Source organism: Lepidochelys olivacea (genome assembly GCF_965140295.1).
Source record: "Lepidochelys olivacea isolate rLepOli2 genome assembly, chromosome: 1".
NCBI classification, from domain to species: Eukaryota; Metazoa; Chordata; order Testudines; family Cheloniidae; genus Lepidochelys; species Lepidochelys olivacea.
Window position 1 is genome coordinate 4,630,564 of NC_140411.1, and position 27,212 is coordinate 4,657,775.

Here is a 27,212-nt window from a genome sequence, read left to right on the forward strand (position 1 = left end):
ATCATAGAATCATAGAATATCAGGGTTGGAAGGGACCCCAGAAGGTCATCTAGTCCAACCCCCTGCTCGAAGCAGGACCAATTCCCAGTTAAATCATCCCAGCCAGGGCTTTGTCAAGCCTGACCTTAAAAACCTCTAAGGAAGGAGATTCAGTGACAACGAACTGATCTTAAAAACAAATATTTTTCTAAACTATTTCCAAAACATTTGTAGTTCCAATTTTCCCATGTAAATCCCTTGGTGTTACTGACAATACTAAAGAGTTCAAGTCTCTGTCCTGCTGAATTGCTGACCAGATGGTTCTTGACTTAAACCCTGAAACACTTCCTGAGCCCTTACCGCTAACTCTAATGCAGAAAGAGGCAACTCACCGAAATCCTGCTCAGCAGAGAGAGGAAATAAACTGACAGCGATAGGAAGGCAGAGCCCTGAGAATCAGTATATGAATCTCACATCTCTGACACTCAGGGTGCTGGGCAGCGACCTTTATCATTTCCCTGTACGTTCCCTGCAGATGCCTTGCTTGGCCAGGACTCCCAAATAATCATTTATCATTTCCCTGAACCGTCCCTGGAGATGCTCAGATTGGCTAGGACTCCCAAACGATTCCCTCAGCTCCATGAGCAGTGGGAAGGCTAAAAAAATAGACCCTGGAGAACTTCAGCCTGAGAGCTTCCTCTGGGAGTGAAGAAAGAATTTGTGGATAACAGGGGCTCAGATGGTCAGGGCAAACTGAGTCTTGCAGACATTTCAGCCTAGCAATGTCTGTGGCTCTTTAATGCCCTGCCACCTTCACTATTCATTTTAGATTTTAGAGTAGCAGCCGTGTTAGTCCGTATTCAGAAAAAGAAAAGGAGGACTTGTGCACCTTAGAGACTAACAAATTTATTTGAGCATAAGCTTTCATGAGCAACAGCCCACTTCATCGGATGCATTCTCTTTGCCTGTCTCAAACTGGAGTTTCTGTTCATCAAACTGATAAAGAACCTTTTTCACACAGGGAGTAAGCCATAGCCACATTGCATCAGAAAGCTGTAGTGTCTTCTGGTAGTCTAAGAGTTATGGAAAGGCCACATGATAGGGTGTGTGAGTTTGGGGGCTAAGAGGAGATGCTGAAAGAGGTGAGGTGATGGCAGAAGAGAGGGAACTCAGCAGTAGAGAGAGCCCTGTTGGGTGATGTGGTGATAAGACATTAGGTGTGAGGAACTTCTCAGACTGTGAACCTCTACAATGCTGAGCTCAGACAAACTGGGGCAGGGCACCCTTCATGCCCCAGGTGATCACATTCTGCAGGTGTATTTGCTCAATTTGTCACGAAGCTCTTTGGATTTCACCCCATAAATTACAGGGTTGAGCATGGGGGAGATGAGGAGATAGAGGTTGGCCAAGATGATGTGAACGTGGGAAGCAATACCCTGACCAAAACGGTGTGTTAGGTTGACAAAGAGGCCTGGAATATAATAAGCCAGCAACACACAGATGTGGGCTGTGCAGGTATTGAGGGCTTTCTGGTGGGCTTTCTTGGAGGAAATTCTGAGGACGGCCCTGAAGATCAGACCATAGGACAGGACAATGAGTGACAGGTCTAACACGCTGACTACAAACATTATCACCAAGCTATATGTCCTGTGGAGTGTGATGTCCCCACATGATAACTTCACCAAAGCTATAGGTTCACAGAACGTGTGGGGGATAACGCGGTTGGCACAGAATGGCAGCCTGCTCAGGAGCAGGGTCATAGGCAGAATGAAGAGAACAGCTTTGATCAAACATAGAAGCCCTAGCTTAGCTATTCGTCCTTTCCTGAGGATGGTGGTGTATCTCAGAGGGTTACATATGGCAACATAGCGATCAAATGCCATTGTCACAAGGATGGCTGAGTGCAGCACAGACACCATGGAAAGGAAGAAAGTCTGGGTGAGGCAGCCTCCCACAGTAATGCCTTTGAAATTGAACCAAAATATGCACAGTGTCTTCGGCACGACGGCGGTAGATGTGGCGATGTCTGATAGCGCCAGCATGCAGAGCAGCAGGTACATCGGCTTTTGCAGGGTCTGCTCTTTGCTTACAACATACAGAAGCATAACATTTCCCCACAGGCCAAGAATGTAGAACATTGTGAAAGGGATGGAAATCCAGACATGGGCAGCTTCCAGGCCAGGGATGCCCATTAGGATGAATGTTGAAGGGTTAGAGGGGGTGAGGTTGAAAGGTGCCATGAAGTTCTCAGTGTGTCAATCAGGCTCAGAAATGCTCCAGGTTCCTGTGAAGAGAGAGAAGCACAGAGAGGGGGGTTACACACTTTATAACAAAGAGTAGGGTAAATATTTTATTGTTATTAACAGTCTATAAAGGGGAGCGAGAAGTGAGGTGGCAACATTTATAGATGACACAAGATTATTTTGGTTATAGTGAAGTCCAGAGAAGTCCTGAGATGGAGCTAACCAAGCCATGTGAAACCCTGCTCTCAGTGCAAGCACAGAAAGAAACTCAGCAAAACTTTGGAATCCAGGAGGAGTGGGGTGGGAAATCATACAGAAAATACAATGTCATCAGATCAATCATTCAGTGTTTCACCCTCCTCTGGACTCCCCTGTGTCTGATTGGGCACCCTTCTCACACCGGATATTGCAGAACTAGAGGGCATCAGGAAAGGGCAAAGAGAATAATTAAGGGCTCAGGGCGACTCTCATCAGGTGAGAGGTTGAAAATGCTGGATTTGTTACTTTACGAAGAAGATGAATATGAGTGGGCATGAGAAAAGTCTATAATAGGCTGACTGGTAGAGAGATTATCAAGAATGTGTTCCCCCTTGTCTTATAAAAGAAGATCAGGTGGACATTCAATAATACGGAAATGTGGCAAAATGAAAATAGGTAAATAAAGAATGCTTTCTACACTCAGTGTCAAAATAGACTGAGGAACGCCTTACCTGAAGAGGTAGTTGAGTCCATGAGGTAAGCAAGTATCAGCAAGAGTTTGGACATTTATGTGGGTAATGAGACTTTCCAGTGACAATAGTGAGAGCTAAATAAATGTTTTGGAAAGCCTATACATCCACATGTTTCAGGTCACAAGCCAATCTCTAGCTGTTAGGCATTAGGGTCACATCCTCTTGATGGTTAAGTCACCCCCCCCCAGCATCCACCGACTGGTAAGTTTATTAAACCTTCTTCTGCAGTACCTGAGGCTGTCACTGTCAGAAGGAGGACACTGGATTAGATCGACCATAGGTTTATTTCACTCTGCCATTCCTATGTTGGAAAGGAGCCAAGTGTCCACCATGGAAAAGTCACTATCACGCTGGCCTACGACTTTGTGCTGAACAGAATGGACATGAAGGGTGCAAGGGTCTTTGTTATTTAGGCCAACAGGCCTGCATCTCTGTTACTTCCCCTGTTTCTTTTGGCGAGATGAACCCTTGCTGACAGACAGCTTTGTCTGAGTTATAAGTTGCAGGTGTTAACCGACAAGTGTAAGTCACCAACTCAGCTACTATCCGTTCTCATGCCTGGATATTGATGAAGTTTGCAGATGATACAACAATTGGAGGATGGGATAACCTCGCTGGCACCTCACCAATATGACCAACGAGGAGACAGAGATACTGTTCCTGACAGCTTGTAGGCAATCCTTGTGTGGAATATCGGTGTAGAGGGCTTCTACATCAATGGTGAGCAGGATGGTGTTTTCAGGAAGATCACCAATGCATTGTAGTTTCCTCAGGAAGTCAGTGGTCTCTCAAAGATAGCTGGGAGTGCTGGGAGCGTAGAGTCTGAGGAGAGAGTCCACATAGCCAGACAATCCTGGTGCAAGTATAGCAATGTATGAGATGACGGGATGTCCAGGATTTCCAGGTTTATAGATCTTGGGCAGCAGATAGAATACCCCTGGCTGGGGCTCTTGGGCTATGGGTCTTCAGATTTGTTCCGTGCTATTGCAGGGACTTTCTTGAGCAGATGGCGTAGTTTCAGTGGGATCAGAGGACAGTGGCCTGTAGAATGTGGTTTTGGAGAGTTGCCTGGCAACCTCCTGTTCATAGTCCGGCCTGTTCATGATGCTCTCCCAGGGTGACCCTGTGGCCGATGTGGTCCTGGGATGGTAGCGAGAGGAATCTCAATGAGGGGTAAAAACGTTATTTTGCCTCTGTGTGTGGCATTGGCACCACTCCTGCTGTGAAATGGTGCCCAGTTCTGGCGTCCACAATTCAAGATGGATGTTGACGCACTGAAGAAGTTTCCGAGAAGAGTCACAGGAATTACTGAAAATTAGAAAACCTTCCTTCTAGTCATGGACTCAAAGAGCTCAATTTATTTAGTGTAACAAAGATGGTTAAGGGGTGACTTGATAACAGTCTTTACATACCTGCACAGGGAAGCAATATTTAATGATAGGCTTTTCAACTTTGCATACACAGGTGGAACAAGATTGGCTGGAAGTTGAAGTTAAAGAAATTGGGACTGGAGATAAGATGTACCTTTTTTATGAGTGAGAGTAAATAACCATTGGAACAATTTACCAAGGGTCTCGGTGGATTCTCCATCACTGAGCATTTTTAAATCAAGGTTGGATCTTTCTCTAAAAGATCTGCTCTAGCAACAATTTCAGGGGAATTCTCAGGGCTGTGTTTTACAGGCCTATTCTGTACAGTTGAGATGATCAAGATGGTGCCTGCAGGCTCACGCCTGAGCTTACTGAAGGCATTTTGTCTATTCATGACTCTGTTACATTTTTCCCGATGAGGAGTAATTCTCATGTGCCTTGGAAATGTCACACCAGGTGTGTATTTCATGAGCCTTAAGTGTCCTGTGAGGCACTGCATGGATGAACATTTAGGTGAGAAAAATAATGATTTGACCACATAATATCTCTGCACAGCAGAATGTACGTACAACCCTCCAGACGAATGACTAACAGAACTGGCTAGTAAGTGCTCACAGAACATCCTGGGTTTAACGTCTGTGCCGCAGTGACCTACTCTTTCAGGCAGCTACCAGTGGTTCCTGCACATGGCACCTGCATTTATCTAGGCCCTGACATGTCCCAGAGTTGCCTGCAGGAGGGAGAGATGTTGTGCAGATTAAATGGAACCAGCATGAGTAACTCTTCCTCAAAACAACACAAAATTTTAATGTATTGCAGCCTGTTAGAAACCCAGACATACCTTCCAGAGACTGCTTTTCATGCTGACAAATGCTGATGTTTTCACAAGATTGTAATGGGACTGCTCACGGAGGAGGGATGGGAAAGGTGTCAGAATCAATCTGCAAGTGTGTGGTCCATGTTATGTTACAATCTGAGATACACACATACCCCCTGCCCCAGGAGGCCTTGTTACGCCTCTTCCGTCTCTGCATTAGGCAAGATGTCCATTCCCTATTTCACAAAGTTTCAGAACTCCGTGCATTGAGAGCAGGATGCTGCGTGTCACTCTCCCATCCCTCTCCCCTCCGTGCGTGCATCTGCACGCATGCACACACAAACACACACACTGTGCATTCCTTGAGCTATCCCAATGATATTTCCAACACTGCCTCTAAGACAGAAACATGCTTTAATTTTCACCGCTTTTTCGGTGCTTCCCATCCTCTCCAGAACCAGAGGTGTAGGCGCAGAGAGGGAGCAGACCCCTTTTCCCCCCGACCAAAATATTATAATCCTAATTGTTTTCAACCTTTAAGCCTATGAGTCTGAGATTTCAGCAACTCTCCTGTCAGTTCTTCTTTGGTCCAAAAGAGCTCATCCGTCCTTAGAGGAGACAGGATGACTCCAGTTGAAATCACTGGACTCTCATGGCTGGTGTAAATCAGGTCCTTTATTTAAGTCCCTACATGTGGATTTAAGGTGAAATCCTGACCCTCTTAGGAGTTTTTCCCTTGAACTCAATGGGAAGAGTTTAAATTTCAGCTTCGAGCTGTGAAAATCAGAGTGTCGGGTCCTGCTACAGAAACCACTCTTCTATTAGGGTGCTGTACCAGTCTGAAGGAACCCCCAGTTCATGTGACGCTCTGAGACCAGACGTGAAAGATGGGGCTTGCAAAATACTCTTTGGGGCTCTTACTTAGCTCTCAGGGAGGCCAGCGTCAGTCTGGAGTGAGCTACTGAAGGCAGAATGTAAGAGGCGAATCTGGCCAATGTGTCACCCATTCTTGTTGTAAATCTTTCGGTAACACAGATACCCACTGCAGAGGTTTGGCTGCACTTCCTAATAATGCAGTCAAGTTGCTGAATTGGAAGAGTTGAACGAATGAGAGGAAAAACCACACAGCCCCCAAAAAAGGAAACTACAAAGACAGACAGAAGGAGACAGAACGAGACAAAGAACTGCTCTTAAAAACAAATGTTTACCTAAACTATTTCCAAAACATTTGTAGTTCCAAGTTTACTAGGAAAATCCTTGGTGTTTCTGACAATATAAACACTTCAAGTTCCTTGTGCTGGTGAATTCCTACCCAGATGGTTCTTGACTTCAACCCTGAAATCCTTCCTGTGCCCTTAACTATATCTTTAATTCAGAAACAAGCAACTCATCAAAATACTGCTCAGCAGAGACTGGAAATCTCCTTACCGTGACAGGAACACAGAGCCCCGAGAATCAGCCTATGAATCCAACATGTCTGAAACTGTCTATCCTGGACAGTGCCCTTTATGGTTCCCCTGTACAGTCCCTGCGGACTCTCTGGTTGACCAGGACTTCCAGTCAATTCCCTTGGCTCCATGAGCAGTGGGAGGAGCAGAAATTAGACTCTGGAGAACTACAGCTTTAGAGCTTCCCTTGGGAGTGAAGAAATAATTCGCTGATACCAAGGGCTCAGATTAACAGGGCAAGCAGAGTCGTGCAGACTGTTCAGCCTAGCAATTGATGGTGGCTTTGTATTCTGGCATGTAATATACTGCCATCCACACTATGGGGGGGAATGCTGCCACAAGACATGGTACCAAATATAATTTTCAATTAATTAGAGAGATGTTCCACTGCATATCCCCCGTAAAGTTGGACTATCCAGTCCATCAGCCTCTGAAATTCATTTCCACACTGTGGAGGCCAAATGCCTTAATCATGAACCGATGCAAGTCCACTGGGTGAAAAAAGCGTTCTTCACCGAGGAATCTGGATAAAAGATACTTGCCAATAGCCCTTTGTGAGATCTAAAATGGATATATATTTGGTAGGTCCCAACTCTTCAAATAGTTCTACTCTCTGCATCGGATAAGCATCAAAATTCAATTCTGTGTTGATCATTCAGAAATCGATGCAGAAACAGGTTATGCTATCCTGGGTTAGAACTAACACAAAGGGACTTCTCCACTCACTGTGTGATTCCTTCACCAGTCCCCCGGCCAAAATGACCTGGAGTTCATCGCACATGGTATCCCACATTTTATGAGGGAACAGCTACGGAGTTTCCCTGATCTGATGCCCAGCAGCCATTTCAGAATGGTGGTATTTTAGGTGGGTGTGCCCTGCTGCGGTGAGGACATTGTGGTAAAGGAATCAAATAACTGCAACATGTGGATTTTTTGTTTAGGCTGCAGTCCCTCCAACATGCGTGAGTCACAGGTGCCAGGAGAACTAATTTGGGCTCTGGAGGGTATGAGTGTGACTAGTTGTCACCCTGGGGTTCAGTGTGGCAGCCATGGGAACTGATGGACCCCTCTAACCACCCAGCTGGGCTGGCCATTTTGCTCACTGCTTTGCTGGTGATCATGTCTCTCCAGGTCTTGTTATCACCCAACACAGAAGTAGATGGCGATACACACCCAAATGGAGCTACCGGAGAGCTAACCTAAGGAACCCAAGTACAAATGGAGGACATCAGCCAATTTCCATGCTCCCCAAGTTCTACTACGGAGTATGAACCCATAATACTATGCACTCTGGAGGGGTCTACACTGTCGGCTCATTGGTAGATTTCTCCCTCCCCTTGATGTGGAAAGGCTATTCTACAGCCTGTGTTAAAAAAACTGAGATTTTCCCCAGAAACTTTGCTCATAGGCAGAGTGGTTTAGATAAATCACAAAAGAAATTGAACTACAGAAATATATATTTGAAATGTTTATAAGTGATAGCAAAGAGATCAAAGCAGGTTACATAGCAAATAAAGAAAACTGAAACTAAGCCTGAGGTATTAGATAGATTGACTATGAATCAACAATTTCTCACCCTGGCTGGGAATACAAGAAGCGCTCCAGGAGGTTCCCATTCACAGGTCAGAAATCCCTTTTGGCCTGGGACCAGCACTTCCTCCAGTTCCGTCTTTGTTCCTCAGATGTTTCCAGTTCTCTTGTGTGAGGAGTGAGACCACTAGATGCAGCCACACCCCACCTTAGATAGATTAAACATAGGGCAGGAATCCTTTGTTACAAAAAGAGTTCCCTGCTCACTTTGTGGATAAATACAGGTACCCAAAATGTCAGTGTCAGTGTCCTGTGGTTCGGTCACATGCCCTTGCATGCACTCCTCGGTCCAAAGACTGTTTGGAGTATTCTCAGGAAGACTCACCAGGTGAGAGATAAGCTGTCCGATGTCTAATTGTTTCCCCTAATGGTGAATTACCCTGAATAGGTTTTCACCATCAGCTTTCTAGACTGGAATCATTTTGCTTAATGGGTGTCCCTGAGAAGTAACTACATTTGAAATACAGGCACATAGTGAATAGTCATCATGTCATATACAAAAATGACACATTCACTCAAACAGGATAATCATTTTTAGCAAATCCTAACTTTTCAGATGACACCTGACAAGTCCTAACTTGTCAAATAGAAGAGAGATTAATAAGTCTAGGGCTCTCCCGCTTGGAAAAGAGATGGCTAAGGGGAGATATGATTGAGGTCTATAAAATCATGACTGGTGTAGAGAAAGTAGATAAGGAAGTGTTGTTTACTACTTCCCATAACACAAGAACTAGGGGTCACCCAATGAAATGAATAGGCAGCAGGTTTAAAAGAAATAAAAGGAAGTATTTCCCCACCAAGTGCCCTGTCAACCTGTGGAACTCCTTGCCAGAGAATGTTGTGAAGGCCAAGACCGTAACAGGGTTCAAAAAAGAACCAGATAAATTCATGGAGGAATTCAAAAATTCTGTTTGCCAGAAGCTGGCAATGAGTGACAGGGAATGGGTCACTTGCTGATTACCTGTTCTGTTCATTCCCTCTGGAGAACCTGGCACTGGCTACTGTCAGAAGACAAGATACAGGGCTATATGGATCTTCGGTATGACCCAGGATGGCCATTCTTATGTTCTTAGGTTCATAATCATACAACTATGAAGAATATGATGTTCAGGGTCACATTGAGGGTCTGAGGAGGATCCCCTTCTAGGTTTTTAAAAGATTCAAATGATAGCAGTAAACCACAGTAGAAAACATGAGTCCAAATATACATACCAAATGATGGGGTCTAAATCAGGTCTTAACACTCAAGAAGGAGATCTGGGGGTCATCGTAGATTGGCCTCTGAAAACATCTGCTCAATATACCACAGCAATCAGAAAAGCTAACAGAATGCTGGGAACCACGAGGAAAGTGAGAGATAAGAAGACAGAACATACGATAATGCCACTATGTAAATCCCACATGGTGAATACTGAATGCAGTTCTGGTCTCCTCATCTCAAAAAAGATATATTTGAAATGGAAAAGGTACAGAGAAGGGAATGATTAGGGGTATGGAACAGTTTCCATCTGAGGAGAGATTTAAAAGACTGTGACTTTTCAGCTTGGAAACAGACAGGATGTGATAGAGAGCTTATGTATTGTGAATGGTATGGAGAAAGTGTATTCAGAAGTCTTCTTTACTCTGTCGCTTAATGCAAGAACCAGGGGTCACCCAAGGAAATTAATAAACAGCTGCTTTTAGCCAAAAGGTTCAGGGACTCTGTCAGGGTCCCCCCCCCCACACACAAATACACTCTAAACTCTGGGGTACATGAAAGGCCCTCTAAGCTTATATTCTACCATCTTCAGTTAAAACTTCCCCAAGGCACAAATTCCTTTCCTCATCCTTGGATGGTATTTCTCCCACCACCAAGTGATTTAAGCAAAAATTCAGGGACAGGTCACTTGGAATCGCCCTTCCCCCAAAATATCCCCCAAGGCCCTTCACCCCCTTGCCTGGGGAGGCTTGAGAATAATATACCAATGAATTGCCTTAGCAATGTGAGTACAAAGCAGACCCTTTGTCTTCAGGACACTAAAATCAATCAGGTTCTTAAAAGAAGAACTTTATTATAAAGGAAAGAGTAAAAAGAATCACAATTCCAAAATCAGGATGGAAGGTAACTTTACAGGCCAATAATAAAAGAAACAGGAAAAGATAACCTAAAGCATTTCCTTGCCTACTTACAATTCCTGTGGTTTAGATGGATTATTCCAGGTATATTTACAGGAGATGTTGTAGCTGCTTGGTTTCTCTCTCCACCCAGAGACCTGGGTCTCCCCCGGTGAGATGTTCAACCCCGCCAGGTTTCCTCTGAGCCAGAAACATGCTTTTCTCTTTACTGCCTTTTGGTTCTTCTCATCTTCTCCAGAACCAGAGATGCAGGGTACAGAGAAAGCAGACCCCTCTCCCCCGCACAAAAAGAATTTATCTTCTAGTTGTTCTGAACCTCTAACCCTGTGGGTTTGAGATTTAAGCAACTCTCCTGTCAGTTCTTCTTTGGTGCAAACGAGCAAACCCATCCATAGAGGCCACAGGATGCCTCCAGTTGAAGTCATTGGAGGATCACAGTTGTTGTAAATCAGACCATTTATTTAAGTCCCTACATGTGAATGTAGCATCATGTCAATGGGCCAAAATTTCACCCTTTCCCTTGTTTATCTTTCAGCTCTGAGCTGAGGAAATTAAAGACACTGGTCCTGCTACAGAGAGCGCTATTCTGTTAGGGTGCTGACAGAGTCTGAAGGACCCCCCTCCACCCCAGTTTATGTAACATTCTGAGACCCGATATGAGAGATGGGGATTCCAAAACACATGGGCCCTGATTTTGCTTTTAGGGAGGCCCGTGTCAATTTGGAGTGACGCACTGAAGGCAGAATGTGAGAGCAGAATCTGGCCAGTGTGTGACCAATTCCTGTGATTAACCCTCTGGTAACAGAGATAATCACTGCAGAGGTTTTGGCTGCACTTCCTAATAGGGTAGTAAAGTTACTGAATTGGAAAACTTGAGCAAATCAGAGAAAAAAAACTACAGCACCCCAAAAAAAGAAATGTACTCAAACAGATATAAAGACACAGTAACAAGGAACTGATCTTAAAAACAAATATTTTTCTAAACTATTTCCAAAACATTTGTAGTTACAATTTTCCCATGTAAATCCCTTGGTGTTACTGACAATACTAAAGAGTTCAAGTCTCTCTCCTGCTGAATTGCTGACCAGATGGTTCTTGACTTGAACCCTGAAACACTTCCTGAGCCCTTACCGCTAACTCTAATGCAGAAAGAGGCAACTCACCGAAATCCTGCTCAGCAGAAAGAGGAAATAAACTGACAGCGATAGGAAGGCAGAGCCCTGAGAATCAGTGTATGAATCTCACATCTCTGACATTCAGGGTGCTGGGCAGCGACCTTTATCATTTCCCTGTACGTTCCCTGCAGACGCCTTGCTTGGCCAGGACTCCCAAATAATCATTTATCATTTCCCTGAACCGTCCCTGCAGATGCTCAGATTGGCTAGGACTCCCAAACAATTCCCTCAGCTCCATGAGCAGTGGGAAGGCTAAAAAAATAGACCTTGGAGAACTTCAGCCTGAGAGCTTCCTCTGGGAGTGAAGAAAGAATTTGTGGATAACAGGGGCTCAGATGGTCAGGGCAAACTGAGTCTTGCAGACATTTCAGCCTAGCAATGTCTGTGGCTCTTTAATGTGCTGCCACCTTCACTATGTGTAGGAATGCTGTCACAAGATACGGGAGCAAAGCCTGTTTTCAATTCATTATAGCAGCGTACCACTTTATATCGCCCAGGCCGTTGTAATATCCAGTCCATTAGCCCCTGAAATTCTGTGCCACCCTGTAGAGGCCAAATGACAGGATCTGGAATTGAAGCAATCCAAAGGGCATGGGAAAGGCTTTCTTCTCTCAGGATTCTGAGATCAAAGGTGCTTCCCAGTATCCCTTTGTGCAGTCTAAAGAGGATATCTATCTATAGTCTCTGAACTGTTCTAATCGATCTTCTAGTCTCTGGATTGATAAGCATGAAAGTTCAATACTGTGTTAATGTTTCCAAAATCCATGTAGAAATGTTTTTTTTTTTCCTATCCAGTAGCAAAATTGGTACCATGGGATTTCTCCATTCACTCTAGGGACTAACAAATTTATTTGAGCATAAGCTTTTGGATGCGTCCGATGAAGTGAGCTGTACCTCACAGAAGCTTATGCTCAGATAAATTTGTTAGCCCTGGTCTACACTAGGACTTTAGGTCGAATTTAGCAGCGTTAAATCGATTTAACCCTGCACCCGTCCACACAATGAAGCCCTTTATTTCGACTTAAAGGGCTCTTAAAATCGATTTCCTTACTCCACCCCTGACAAGTGGATTAGCGCTTAAATCGACGTTGCTGGCTCGAATTTGGGGTACTGTGGACACAATTCGATGGTATTGGCCTCCGGGAGCTATCCCAGAGTGCTCCATTCTGACCGCTCTGGACAGCACTCTCAACTCAGATGCACTGGCCAGGTAGACAGGAAAAGAACCGCGAACTTTTGAATCTCATTTCCTGTTTGGCCAGCGTGGCAAGCTGCAGGTCACCATGCAGAGCTCATCAGCACAGGTGACCATGATGGAGTCCCAGAATCACAAAAGAGCTCCAGCATGGACCGAACGGGAGGTACGGGATCTGATCGCTGTATGGGGAGAGGAATCTGTGCTATCAGAACTCCGTTCCAGTTTTCGAAATGCCAAAACCTTTGTGAAAATCTCCCAGGGCATGAAGGACAGAGGCCATAACAGGAACCCGAAGCAGTGCCGCGTGAAACTGAAGGACCTGAGGCAAGCCTACCAGAAAACCAGAGAGGCGAACAGCCGCTCTGGGTCAGAGCCCCAAACATGCCGCTTCTATGATGAGCTGCATGCCATTTTAGGGGGTTCAGCCACCACTACCCCAGCCGTGTTGTTTGACTCCTTCAATGGAGATGGAGGCAATACGGAAGTAGGTTTTGGGGACGAAGAAGATGATGATGAGGAGGAGGTTGTAGATAGCTCACAGCAAGCAAGCGGAGAAACCGGTTTTCCCGACAGCCAGGAACTGTTTCTCACCCTAGACCTGGAGCCAGTACCCCCCGAACCCACCCAAGGCTGCCTCCTGGACCCAGCAGGCGGAGAAGGGACCTCTGCTGAGTGTACCTTTTAAAATGCTATACATGGTTTAAAAGCAAGCATGTGAAAGGATTACTTTGCCCTGGCATTTGCGGTTCTCCTAGATGTAGTCCTAAAGCCTTTGCAAAAGGTTTCTGGGGAGGGCAGCCTTATTTCGTCCTTCATGGTAGGACACTTTACCACTCCAGGCCAGTAACACGTACTCGGGAATCACTGTAGAACAAAGCATTGCAGTGTATGTTTGCTGGCATTCAACCCAAATCCGTTCTTTATCTCTCTGTGTTATCCTCAGGAGAGTGAGATATAATTCATGGTCACCTGGTTGAAATAGAGTGCTTTTCTTTGGGGGACACTCAGAGGAGCCCATTCCTGCTGGGCTGTTTGCCTGTGGCTAAACAGAAATGTTCCCCGCTGTTAGCCACAGGGAGGGGGGAAGGTTGAGGGGGTAGTCACGCGGTGGGAGGAGGCAAAATGTGACCTTGTAACGAAAGCACATGTGCTATGTATGTAATGTTAACAGCAAGGTTTACCCTGAAAGAGTGTAGCCACTGTTTTATAAAATGTGTCTTTTTAAATACCGCTGTCCCTTTTTTTTTCCTCCACCAGCTGCATGTGTTTCAATGATCACAGGATCTTCTCCTTCCCAGAGGCTAGTGAAGCTTAGAAAGAAAAAAAAATGCACTCGCGATGAAATGTTCTCCGAGCTCATGCTGTCCTCCCACACTGACAGAGCACAGACGAATGCGTGGAGGCAAATAATGTCAGAGTGCAGGAAAGCACAAAATGACCGGGAGGAGAGGTGGCGGGCTGAAGAGAGTAAGTGGCGGGCTGAAGAGAGTAAGTGGCGGGCTGAAGACAGGGCTGAAGCTCAAATGTGGCGGCAGCGTGATGAGAGGAGGCAGGATTCAATGCTGAGGCTGCTGAAGGACCAAACCAGTATGCTCCAGTGTATGGTTGAGCTGCAGCAAAGGCAGCTGGAGCACAGACTGCCACTGCTGCCCCTCTGTAACCAACCGCCCTCCTCCCCAAGTTCCATAGCCTCCACACCCAGATGCGGTGGGGGGGCCTCCGGCCAACCAGCCACTCCACCACAGAGGATTGCCCAAAGAAAAGAAGGCTGTCATTCAATAAATTTTAAAGTTGTAAACTTTTAAAGTGCTGTGCTTAAAGTGCTGTGTGGCATTTTCCTTCCCTCCTCCACCACCCCTCCTGGGCTACCTTGGTAGTCATCTCCCTATTTGTGTGATGAATGAATAACGAATGCATGACTGTGAAGCAGCAATGACTTTATTGCCTCTGCAAGCAATGATTAAAGGGAGGAGGGGAGAGTGGTTAGCTTACAGGGAAGTAGAGTGAACCAAGGGGCGGGGGGTTTCATCAAGGAGAAACAAAGAGAACTTTCACACCGTAGCCTGGACAGTCATGAAACTGGTTTTCAAAGCTTCTCTGATGCGTACCGCGCCCTCCTGTGCTCTTCTAACCGCCCTGGTGTCTGGCTGCGCGTAACCAGCAGCTAGGCGATTTGCCTCAACCTCCCACCCCGCCATAAACGTCTCCCCCTTACTCTCACAGATATTGTGGAGCACACAGCAAGCAGTAATAACAGTGGGAATATTGGATTTGCTGAGGTCTAAGCGAGTCAGTAAACTGCGCCAGCGCGCCTTTAAACGTCCAAATGCACATTCTACCACCATTCTGCACTTGCTCAGCCTGTAGTTGAACAGCTCCTGACTACTGTCCAGGCTGCCTGTGTACGGCTTCATGAGCCATGGCATTAAGGGGTAGGCTGGGTCCCCAAGGATACATATAGGCATTTTAACATCCCCAAGAGTTATTTTCTGGTCTGGGAATAAAGTCCCTTCCTGCAGCTTTTGAAACAGACCAGAGTTCCTGAAGATGCGAGCATCATGCACCTTTCCCGGCCATCCCACGTTGATGTTGGTGAAACGTCCCTTGTGATCCACCAGAGCTTGCAGCACTATCGAAAAGTATCCCTTGCGGTTTATGTACTCGGCGGCTTGGTGCTCCTGTGCCAAGATAGGGATATGGGTTCCGTCTATAGCCCCACCACAGTTAGGGAATCCCATTGTAGCAAAGCCATCCACTATGACCTGAACATTTCCCAGGGTCACTACCCTTGATATCAGCAGATCTTTGATTGCGTGGGCTACTTGCATCACAGCAGCCCCCACAGTAGATTTGCCCACTCCAAATTGATTCCCAACTGACCGGTAGCTGTCTGGTGTTGCAAGCTTCCACAGGGCTATCGCCACTCGCTTCTCAACTGTGAGGGCTGCTCTCATCTTGGTATTCATGCGCTTCAGGGCAGGGGAAAGCAAGTCACAAAGTTCCATGCAAGTGCCCCTACGCATGCGAAAGTTTCGCAGCCACTGGGAATCGTCCCAGACCTGCAACACTATGCGGGCCCACCAGTCTGTGCTTGTTTCCTGAGCCCAGAATCGGCGTTCCACAGCATGAACCTGCCCCATTAGCACCATGATGCATGCATTGTCAGGGCCCATGCTTTCAGAGAAATCTGTGTCCATGTCCTGATCACTCACGGGACCGTGCTGACGTCGCCTCCTCGCCCGGTATCGCGTTGCCATGTTCTGGTGCTGCATATACTGCTGGATAATGCGTGTGGTGGTTAATGTGCTCCTAATTGCCAAAGTTAGCTGAGCGGCCTCCATGCCTGCCTTGGTATGGCATCCGCACAGAAAAAGGCGCGGAACGATTGTCTGCCGTTGCTCTGACGGAGGGAGGGGCGACTGATGACACGGCTTACAGGGTTGGCTTCAGGGAGCTAAAATCAACAAAGGGGGTGGCTTTACATCAACGAGTATTTCAGGCAGGACTGCACGGAGGGTTCCAATAAGAAATGGTGCACCTAAGTTATTGTTGTTCTTGGAACAAGGAGGTTAGCCTGGCCTCTGATTGATACATGGCTAGATTTACCTCGCTGCACCTTCTCTGTGAGTGACTGCAGTGTGATCTAGACAGGGGAGGAGGCAAATGAGTACAAAACAAATCTGGTCTATTTCTTGTTCTGACCCACTCCATCTATCTTTTACATCTTTGGCTGGCAGCAGACAGTGCAGAAGGACTGCATGCCATCCATATCTCATGGCTGCTCGGCAGAAGATGGTACAGTACGACTGCTAGCAATCCTCATCTCTTGCCTGCCTGGCAGAAGATGGTACAGTACGACTGCTAGCAGTCCGTATCGCCTGCCCGCTCACCATAAGACGGTTCAATAGGACTGCAGGACTAAAGAGAATGACCTGGTCAAGTCACTCCAAATTTAGTTCCTGCGCCCATGTCTGCCCAGGCGCTCCCAGCTGACGTGGCCAGGAGCACCTCGGACACGACGAGTACGACTACCAATCGTATTGCACCGTCTGCTGCCAGAAGGCAATGGGTTGCTGCTACTGTGCAGCAAAGCCGTACCGCGTCTGCCAGCACCCAGGAGACATAGGGTGACGGTTACCTGAGCGGGCTCCATGCTTGCCGTGGTATGGCGTCTGCACAGGTAACTCAGGAAAAAAGGTGTGAAATGATTGTCTGCCCTTGCTTTCACTGCGGGAGGGAGGGAACGGGGGCCTGACGATATGTACCCAGAACCACCCGCGACAAGGTTTTAGCCCCATCAGGCATTGGGATCTCAACCCAGAATTCCAATGGGCAGCGGAGACTGCGGGAACTGTGGGATAGCTACCCACAGTGCAACGCTCCGGAAGTCGACGCTTGCCTCGGTACTGTGGAAGCACTCTGCCGAGTTAATGCACTTAATGCACTTAGAGCATTTTCTGTGGGGACACACACACTCGAATATATAAAACCGATTTCTAAAAAAAACGACTTCTATAAATTCGACCTAATTTCGTAGTGTAGACATACCCTTAGTCTCTAAGGTGCCGCAAGTCCTCCTTTTCTCTTTGCAGATACAGACTAACATGGCTGCTACTCTGAATCCCACTCACTCTGTGAACCTAGTTTCCCTCTGTCCCGACCTCCCACCTCCTTGGAGGCATAATTATCTTATCTGTTCCATTATATGAACTAATCCATCTGGCTAGGCAGAAACAACACACACAGTGTCTTTGGCCTGTTGTCACACGCATTGGCATCAGATATAAGGATATACAGATATAAGAGTATCAAAAATCAAACGGTCAAACAAGCCCCAAAATTCTATCTCAGGCAATGATACAGGCCTGAGTCTTACATTGTCACGAGCACTTCTAACACTCCACCTGATTTTTGTTTCTCTTTTCTTCTGGGACCCTCCTGCCCAGGTGTCCCGGGAAAGGCACAGGCCACACGGCGGCACATTTCCTGCTTGAGGTGGAATGTGTCCATGCTCCATTTGCCCCACTACCCCCTGTGCAGTATGCGGTTCTGCACCGTCCCCCCTACGGGCATACTGCAAGGATTCCAATTCGAGTCCCAGACTTCCCGTAGCAATGGGCCTGAGAAGGTTGGGTCCCAGGAATCTGCCAGACTGTGGTGGAGGGCCTACATTGCTCTATGGGTTACAATTAGCAGTTGTGCTTTATGGATCTTTGCCCTCCTTAACCACCGCAGTACACACTGCAGAATTAGTATATGTAATAATAGGCCAATAGCCATAATAATCCACAGTTACACTTTGAGCCCTGGCCATTGTAATGTTGTCCATCATCTGGGCCACCACCCAAAGCACTGCTTCTCGTCTTTGGACAGGGTTAAGATTCTTTTAACACCATTCTGGGGAATATATTGTAAATGTGTCCAATTGTTGGCTGCTCCATCAAGCTGCTCCTACAAGTTTTGCAGGTTTTTGTTAATATCATGAGTCCATTGAATATCCAAATTGGAATGGGGTACTGTCCTAAACCAGCTTAATGACTTGGTATGGAATCAGGTAGTAAGCACTACTTCAAGTGTTCACAGCAATGAGTTCCACAGATCCATTCATGCACCAATGCAGTGTGTAGATGTGTGTAATTTGGCCAGATAATGAAATGAAATATCTCTGATGCTACATATGTCATGTAACCTATCTCTGCAAAGGTTATGGTCTACTGAATCTATTCATCCTATTTGTATGCATATATCATTTTTGTATTTGAAGTTTTGAATATTGACTGTGTACTTGTTTGATTTTAAGTAGCCTTAGTAAGGCATTTGGGCAGCTTCTTTAGAAAAGAATTTTCAAGTTAAGTGCCCTATGAAGAAACACTTAATGGACAATAGATCCTGGAAGGCTCCAATCCACATAAAAAAGTCTACCTAAGGACATTCAAGGTAGCATGTGAACCAGGGCTGCTACCTATAAGTTCTGAGTCATGCATGGACATGTGACTTGCACATGTGACTCCAAAACTCCATCTTGGAGCTGGGATTCTACACAGGAGGAGGGAGGGGTGTCCACCCACAAGAGAAAATCTATTTATACCCCTGGGAGATCCGTCCACTTTGTCTCCAGCTGGCTCAAGAAATAGCCTCTCCACCCCCAAAGGATACCTGAAAGAAACTGGAACAAAGAACAGTAACCACGGGGATGTGAGTGATTGATGGACCAGACTACAAGGAGCACAGTCTGTAAAAGAAACCTACTGGAACATCTCTGAGGGTGAGGTTTCATCTCTAATCACTTTCTTACTGTATCAGGCATAGACTCATCTTTTATTTTATTTTGTTTGGTAATTTACTATATTCTGTCTGTTACTACTTGGAATCACTCAAATCCTACTTTTTGTATTTAATAAAAATCACTTTTTATTTGTTAATTAACCCAGAGTGTGTATTAATACTTGGGTGTGGGGGGAAAGGGGAGGAAATAGCCACGCATATCTCTCTATCAATGTTATAAAGGGCGAACAATTTATGAGTTTACCCTGTATAAGCTTTATACTGGGTAAAAAAGGTTTATTTAGGGTTTGGACCCCATTGGGAGCATCTGAGTGTTGGAGACAGGAGCTCTTCTTAAGCTGTTTTCAGTTAAGTCTGCAGCTTTTGGGGGACGTTGTTCAGACCTTGGTCTGTGTTTGCAACAGGCCAGCATGTCTGGCTCAAATAAGGCAAGGTACTGGAGTCCCAAGCTGCCAGGGAAAACGGGCTCGGGGTAGTCTCAACACATCAGGTGGCAATTTCCAAAGGGGTTTCTGTGATCTAACCCCTCACAACCTGATAGTGTCAGAGCCATGGAAAGGCTAAGTGAGAGAGTGTGTGAGGGTTTGGGGCTGATGGGTGACAATGAAAGAGTGCAGGTGATGGTCAGAGAGAGGGAACTCAAAATGGAGAGAGCTGTGCTTGGTGATGGAGTGATAAGACATTAGATGTGAGGAACTTCTCAGACTGAACTTCCACAATGCTGAGCTCAGCCAAACTGGGACAGAGCACCCTTGATTAATGAGGAGATAGACTTTCCCTTATTGTCACAAGGCTTAACATCAGTGTCTCAGGTGATCACCATCTGCAGGTGTATTTGCACAATTTGTCACGAAGCTCTTTGGTTTTGATCCCATAAATGAGAGGGTTGAGCATGGGAGGGATGAGGAGATAGAGGTCACCCAAGATGATGTGAACGTGGGGAGCGATGCCCTGACCAAAATGGTGTGCCAGACTGGAGAAGAAGCCAGGAGTATAGTATATCAGTATCACACAGATGTGGGCTGTGCAGGTGTTGAGTGCTTTTTGGTGGACTTCATTGGAGGAGATTCTGAGGACGGCCCTGATGATCAGACCATAGGACAGGGCAATGAGCATCGGGTCTAACCCGATGATTAGAAAGAGTATCACCAAGCCATACATGCTGTTCACTCTGATGTCCCCACATGATATCTTTGCCACAGCTATAGGTTCACAGTGTGTGTGGGGAATAATGTGGTTTGCACAGAATGGCAGCCTGGTCAGGAGCAAGGGCAGAGGCAGGACGAAGAGAACAGATTTGATCAAACCTAGAAGCCCTAGCATAGCTACTCGTCCTTTGGTGAGGATGATGGTATATCTCAGAGGGTTACATATGGCAACGTAGCGATCGAAGGCCATTGTCACGAGTATGTTTGAGTGCATAACAGCAACCAAGGGAAGGAAGAATGACTGGGTGAAGCAGCCAGCCACAGTAATGGTTTTCAAATTGAACCAAAATATGCACAGTGCTTTTGGCACAACAGAGGTAGACGTGGTGATATCTGTGAGTGCCAGCATGCATAGCAGCAGGTACATTGGCTTGTGTAGGGTCTGCTGTTTGCTTACAACAAATAGAAGCATGAAATTTTCCAAAAGGCCGGTAATGTAGATTATTGCGAAAGGGATGGAAATCCACATATGAGCATCTTCCAGGCCAGGGATGCCCATTAAGATGAATGTTGAAGGGTCAGAGGGGGTGAGGTTGAAAGCTGTCATGAAGTTCTCAATTTTTCAATTGGGCTCAGAAATGTTCAAGATGCCTGCTAAGACAGAGGAAAAGAGTGAGTGGGGTTACACACTTTATAACAAATAGTTGGGTAAATATTTGATAGTTATTAATAATCAAGAAAAGGGGTTGAGAAGTGAGGTGAGAACATTTATAGTTGATAAATGATTATTTTGATTATAGTCAAGTGTAGAGAAGTCCTCAAATGGAGGAAACAAAACCATGTGAAACCCTGCTCTCAGTGCAAGCATGGACAGAAACTCAGCAAAACATTGAAATCCAGGAGGAGTGAGATGGGAAATCGTACAGAAAATATAATGCAATGAGATCAGTCAGTCAATGTTTTACCCTCCTCTGGACTCCTACTGTGCACCCTTCTCACACAGTATATTGCAGGAATAGTGGGGGTTCTGGGAAGGGCAACGAGAATGCCCAAGGGACAGGGGAAAATGTCATATGGAGAGAGGTGGTAAAGACTCAGATTCTTGACTTACAAATGACACGAATAAGAGGGGACATGAGAAAAGTCTATAAAATATTGACTGGTAAAGAGCTGATCGAGAATGTGTCTCCCTGTCTCATAAAACAAGATCAAGTGGACATTCAGTTAAATTGAAATGTGGAAAAAACACAATAGATGAATAAAAAATGCTTTCTTCACTCAGTGCCTGTCAAGGTTCCTTCCCCACTCTGAACTCTAGGGTACAGATGTGGGGAACTGCATGAAAACTTCCTAAGCTTACTTTTACCAGCTTAGGTTAAAACTTCCCCAAGGTACAAAATTATTTTGCCCTTGGATTTCCATTGCCACCACCAAACTTTATCTGGGTTTACTGGGAAACGTAGTTTGGACTCGTCTTTCCCCCCAAAATCCTCCCAACCCTTGCACCCCACTTCCTGGGGAAGGTTTGGTAAAAACCCTCACCAATTTGATAGGTGACCACAGACCCAAACCCTTGGATCTTAGAACAATGAGAAAGCATTCAGTTTTCTTACAAGAAGACTTTTAATAGAAGTAAAAAGGAATCACCTCCGTAAAATCAGGATGGTAGATACCTTACAGGGGAATTAGATTCAAACCATAGAGAATCCCTCTCGGCAAAACCTTCAGTTCCACAAAAGACACACAGACAGGAATAGTCATTCTATTCAGCACAGCTATTTTCTCAGCCATTTCAAGAAATCATAATCTAACACATACCTAGCTAGATTACTTATTAAAAGTTCTAAGACTCCATTCCTATTCTGTCTCCGGCAAAAGCATCATACAGACAGACACAGACCCTTTGTTTTTCTCCCTCCTCCCAGCTTTTGAAAGTATCTTGTCTCCTCATTGGTCCTTATGGTCAGGTGCCAGCGAGGTTACCTTTAGCTTCTTAACCCTTTACATGTGAGAGGATTTTTCCTTTGGCCAGGAGGGATTTTGAAGGGGTTTACCCTTCCCTTTATATTTATGACAGTGCCTAAATAGACTGAGGAACGCCTACCGGAAGAAGTAGTTGAGGCCATGAGATAAGGAAGAATCAGGAAGAGTTTGGACATTTCCATGGATAGTGAGACTTTCCAGTGGCAATAGTGAGAGCTAAATAAGTATTTTCTAAAGCCTATCCGAAAAAGAGCACATGCAAAACTTTAGTTGTCAGGCAGTAGGGTCACAGACTCTTGATGGTCAAGTCATTCCACCCCATCCACCTACTACTGAAGCCTGTGGGGCTCTCACTGTTGGAGAGAAGAAATGCAACTTGATTGACCATAGGTCTGATTCACGAGGCCATGTCTATGTTGGAGAGGAGCCAAGTCTCCACCATGGAAAGACATTATTTTATCATGCTGGGCTATGACCTTGTGCTTAACAGAATGGGCATGACAGGCACAAAGGTCTTGGTATTTAGGGCTAAAGGCTGCACCTCTGTTACTTTCCTTGTTTCTTTTGGTGAGAGACTTTCTTGCAGGCATCCAGCTTTGACTGAGACATAAGTTGCAGGGGTTAACTGACAAGTGTAAGCAGAGACTTTCATCTGCTTATCCTTCTCATGCCTGAATATTGATGAGATTTGACAATGAAAGAGAAATTGGGGGATGGTAAATAATGAAGCGGACAGTTCAGTGTTTCAGAGCAATCTGGATTGTTTTGTGAACTGGGTCGAAGCAAACAATGCATGTTCTAATATAGCTATGTCGATATATAGGAATGTAGGCAATGCTAACGCGACGGAGGACTATCGTGGGAAACAAAATGATTTTGAAGTAGATTTTGGGGTGAAAAGGGATAAATAGATAAACATGAGCTCCTAGTGTGACCCTTTTCAGAGTAACAGCCGTGTTAGTCTGTATTCGCAAAAAGAAAAGGAGTACTTGTGGCACCTTAGAGACTAACCAATTTATTTGAGCATAAGCTTTCGTGCGCTACAGCTCACTTCATTGGATGCATACTGTGGAATGTGTAGAAGATCTTTTTATACACACAAAGCATGAAAAAATGGGTGTTTACCACTACAAAAGGTTTTCTCTCCCCCCACCCAACTCTCCTGCTGGTAATAGCTTATCTAAAGTGATCACTCTCCTTACAAAGTGTATGATAATCAAGCTGGGCCATCTGCAGCACAAATCCAGGTGTTCTTCCCCCCAAGCCCCCTCACAAACAAACCCACTCACCTGTTGGTAATAGCTTATCTAAAGTGATCGCTCTCCTTACAATGTGTATGATAATCAAGGTGGGCCTTTTCCAGAACAAATCCAGGGTTTAACAAGAACGTCTGAGGATGGGGGGAGGCGGGATAGGAAAAAACAATGGGAAATAGGTTACCTTGCATAATGACTTAGCCACTCCCAGTCTCTATTCAAGCCTAAGTTAATTGTATCCAATTTGCAAATGAATTCCAATTCAACAGTCTCTCGTTGGAGTCTGGTTTTGAAGTTTTTTTGTTGCAATATCGCAACTTTCATGTCTGTAATCGCCTGACCAGAGAGATTGAAGTGTTCTCCGACTGGTTTATGAATGTTATAATTCTTGACATCTGATTTGTGTCCATTTATTCTGTTACGTAGAGACTGTCCAGTTTGACCAATGTGCATGGCAGAGGGGCATTGCTGGCACATGATGGCATATATCACATTGGTGGATGTGCAGGTGAACGAGCCTCTGATAGTGTGGCTGATGTTAATAGGCCCTGTGATGGTGTCCCCTGAATAGATATGTGGCACAATTGGCAACAGGCTTTGTTGCAAGGATAGGTTCCTGGGTTAGTGGTTCTGTTGTGTGGTATGTGGTTGCTGGTGAGTATTTGCTTCAGGTTGGGGGGCTGTCTGTAGGCAAAGACTGGCCTGTTTCCCAAGATTTGTGAGAGTGATGGGTCATCCTTCAGGATAGGTAGTAGATCCTTAATAATGCGTTGGAGGGGTTTTAGTTAGGGGCTGAAGGTGACAGCTAGTGGTGTTCTGTTATTTTCTTTGTTAGGCCTGTCCTGTAGTAGGTGACTTCTGGGAACTCTTCTCTTCTGGGAAATTTTCAGGCCTGTGTTATACAGGCAAGAAGAGCGCAATATTCCCATCTCACCTTGGAATCTATGAGCATGTCCCCATGAGTCAGCTGGAGGTATTTTGCCTGAAAGTTAGTGCCTGAAATTACTGAAGGCATTTTTTTCTATTTGTGACCATCCTGAATTTAGCCCCATGCAGACAAATGGTCATTAGACTGCAACGCCTTGGAAGTGTTACACTGGTTGAATATTTGATGAGGTTGTGGGGTCCCATGAGGCACTGCATGGATGAATGTTTTAGGTGAGAATAATTATGACTTGAGCCACAAAATCTCTGCACTGAGGAATAAATGTACAACCATTGCTATTAATGACTAAGAGGGGTGGCTGGCAAATGGTCCCAGAGCATCCTTTCTTTACTGTCTCTGTCCAAGTGGCGCACTTTTTCAGTCAGCCTTCAGGGGCTCCTGCACATGACAGCTGCATTGATCTAGGCCCTCACATTTCCCATAGTTACCGCTATCATTATGTAACGTGGATACTTCTCAAATTGCCAGTTGTTCCCGTGTGGCAGTTTTTGAAGCACCCTGCAGTGAGTATGGGTGTAACAAGCGAAGCTCTACAGGTGTGATTAGAGGCCCCTCACCCCCAGCAGGGGAGAAGTTGTGGGGAGCGTGGGGCGGCTCAGAGGTTGTGGGACCAGGGAGGGCTGGGGAGCACGGAGAAGACACTGGTGACCAGCGTGCTGTTGGAATCGGCGCAGTTGGAATTGGAGCTGGGGAAGCAGATACAGACGTGGGGGGCGGGGGTGTGTGTCAGAGTCTGATGGGAGATTGATCCAACTGAAGAGCAAAGATCAGTCACTTCACCAGTAGGAAGATCAATTGAAGTTACGTAACTAACATTCAACAACAGCCATTGGAAAGCAAGCTGAGTAATCTTTGTGACACCTGGACTGCAGTTCTGTGGTTTGGCAAGAGAAAGAGACTCTGACACCCACCCCAAAATACACTCCGGACAAAGAAAGGTCCCGCCATGCCCTCACAAACTCCAGTGCAGCCTGCCTCTCGATGTAAACCCTGCTCCTTGCCCCATAACCTCAGTGCTCCCCGCCTGCCCATGTACCCCCCGCTTCATCCCCAGAACCCCCAGTGCTGGCCACTTGTTCATGTAGGTTCCCCACACCACAACTTTCAGCCCTGTCACACAGTTATACCCCTTACCCAAGACCAAAACCAGGTGCCAGTCCCTACAATGACAGCTCACAGAAATAGTTCCTCAGACGAAGGTTAAACTCAGTGACAGCCTGCACTGTGGAAAAGGGGGATATCAGCCTGGACTGCCTTTCTGGGAGACAAAGGAAACCCCACCAGCAGCTCAGCCTGTGCAGGGAAGGAGAGCGGGACAGACCTGGCGGTAGGGAAAGAGGACAGGAAGATTACAAGGAGCCAGTGTGAGCCACTCCTCTTCAAAATGACACAAAGCATTAACGTACTGCAGCCCATTAGAAACGCGGACACCCCTTCCTGAGGCTGCTTTTCCATGTTAGCAATTGATGATGTTACTATGAGGCAGTAGTGTGGTTCCTAACAGGAGGAAGGATGGTCCAGATGCAGGGTGGTGTCAGAGACAATCTGCTACAGTGCCACTGTGATCTGGATACTGCACGTCCTCATCCCCCCATACGCACACACAGACCTGGATCTGCCACAGTGAGATTTCCAACCCCACCTGGCTTCTTCTGAGCCAGAAACATGCTTTTCTCTTTACTGCCTTTTGATTCTTCTCTTCCTCTCCAGAACCAGATATGCAGGGATACAGAGAGAGCAGACCCCTCTCCCCGCACACAAAAAGAATTGTTCTTCTAATTGTTCTGAACCTCTAAGCCTGTGGGTTTAATATTTGAGCCACTCTCCTGTCAGTTCTTCTTTCATCCAAATGAGCTCACCAGTCCTTAGAGGTCACAGGACACCTCCAGTTAAAGTCACTGTAGGATCACAGTTGTTGTAAATCAGACCATTTATTTAAGTCCCTACATGTGAATATAGGGTCATCTCAATGGGCCAAAATTTCTCCCTTTAAACTGTTTAACTTTTGGTTCTGAGCTGCGGAAATTACAGATTTCCTGGTCATGCTACAGAGAAAGCTATTCTATTAGGGTGCAGAAAGAGTCTGAAGGACCCACCCCCAACCCCCAGTTTATGTAGCTTTCTGAGACCAAGTATGAAAGATGTGGATTCCAAAACACATGGGCCCTGATTTTGCTTTCAGGGGGGCCAGTGTCAATTTGGAGTGACCCACTGAAGGCAGAATGTGAGAGCAGAATCTGGCCAGTGTCTGACCAATTCCAGTGATTAACCCTCTGGTAACAGAGATAACCACTGCAGAGGCCTTGGCTGCACTTCCTAATAAGGTAGTAAAGTTGTTGAATTTGAAAACTTGAGCAAATCAGAGAAAAAACTACAGGACCCCGCAAAAAGAAAGCTACTAGAGCAGATAGAAGGACACATTAAGAGACAAGGAAATGTTCTTAAAATCAAATATTTTTCTAAACTATTTCCAATACATGTTCCAATTGTACCTGCAAAATCACTTAGTCTTTCTGATAATGCTAAACAATTTAAGTCACTGTAGTGGTGAATTCCTGCCCAGATGGTTCATGACATCAACCTGGAACCCTTCCTGAGCCCTAACCACTAACTTTAATGCAGAAACAGGCAACTCACCAAAATCCTGCTTGACCAGGAGAGGAAATAACCTGACAGCAACAGAGAGGCAGAGCCCTGAGAATCAGTGTATGAATCTCACATCTCTGACACTCAGAGTGCTGGGCAGTGACCTTTATCATTTCCCTGTGAAGTCCCTGACGCTCAGATTGGCCAGGACTCCCAAACAATTCCCTCAGCTCCATGAGCAGTAGGAAGAGTAAAAAAATAAACCTCGGAGAACTTCAGCTTGAAAGCTTCCCCTGGGAGTGAAGAAAGAATTTGCGGATAACAGGGGCTCAGATGGTCAGG

General features: G+C 45.8%; 1 protein-coding gene across 1 annotated transcript; it reads right to left on the reverse strand.

Annotated features, from left to right (window-relative positions):
- Nucleotides 1-1,280: 1,280 nt before the first annotated feature.
- On the reverse strand, nt 1,281-26,971 carry LOC311532964 (olfactory receptor 52B2-like; the record flags this gene model as incomplete). The annotated part of the gene is made up of 2 exons (XM_084651991.1): nt 26,922-26,971; nt 1,281-2,263 (listed from the first exon to the last, which is right to left on the reverse strand). Exon 2 carries the CDS (start codon nt 2,217-2,219, stop codon nt 1,281-1,283), a length of 939 nt encoding a protein of 312 aa, XP_084508117.1. The 5' UTR covers nt 2,220-2,263; nt 26,922-26,971.
- Nucleotides 26,972-27,212: the final 241 nt, after the last annotated feature.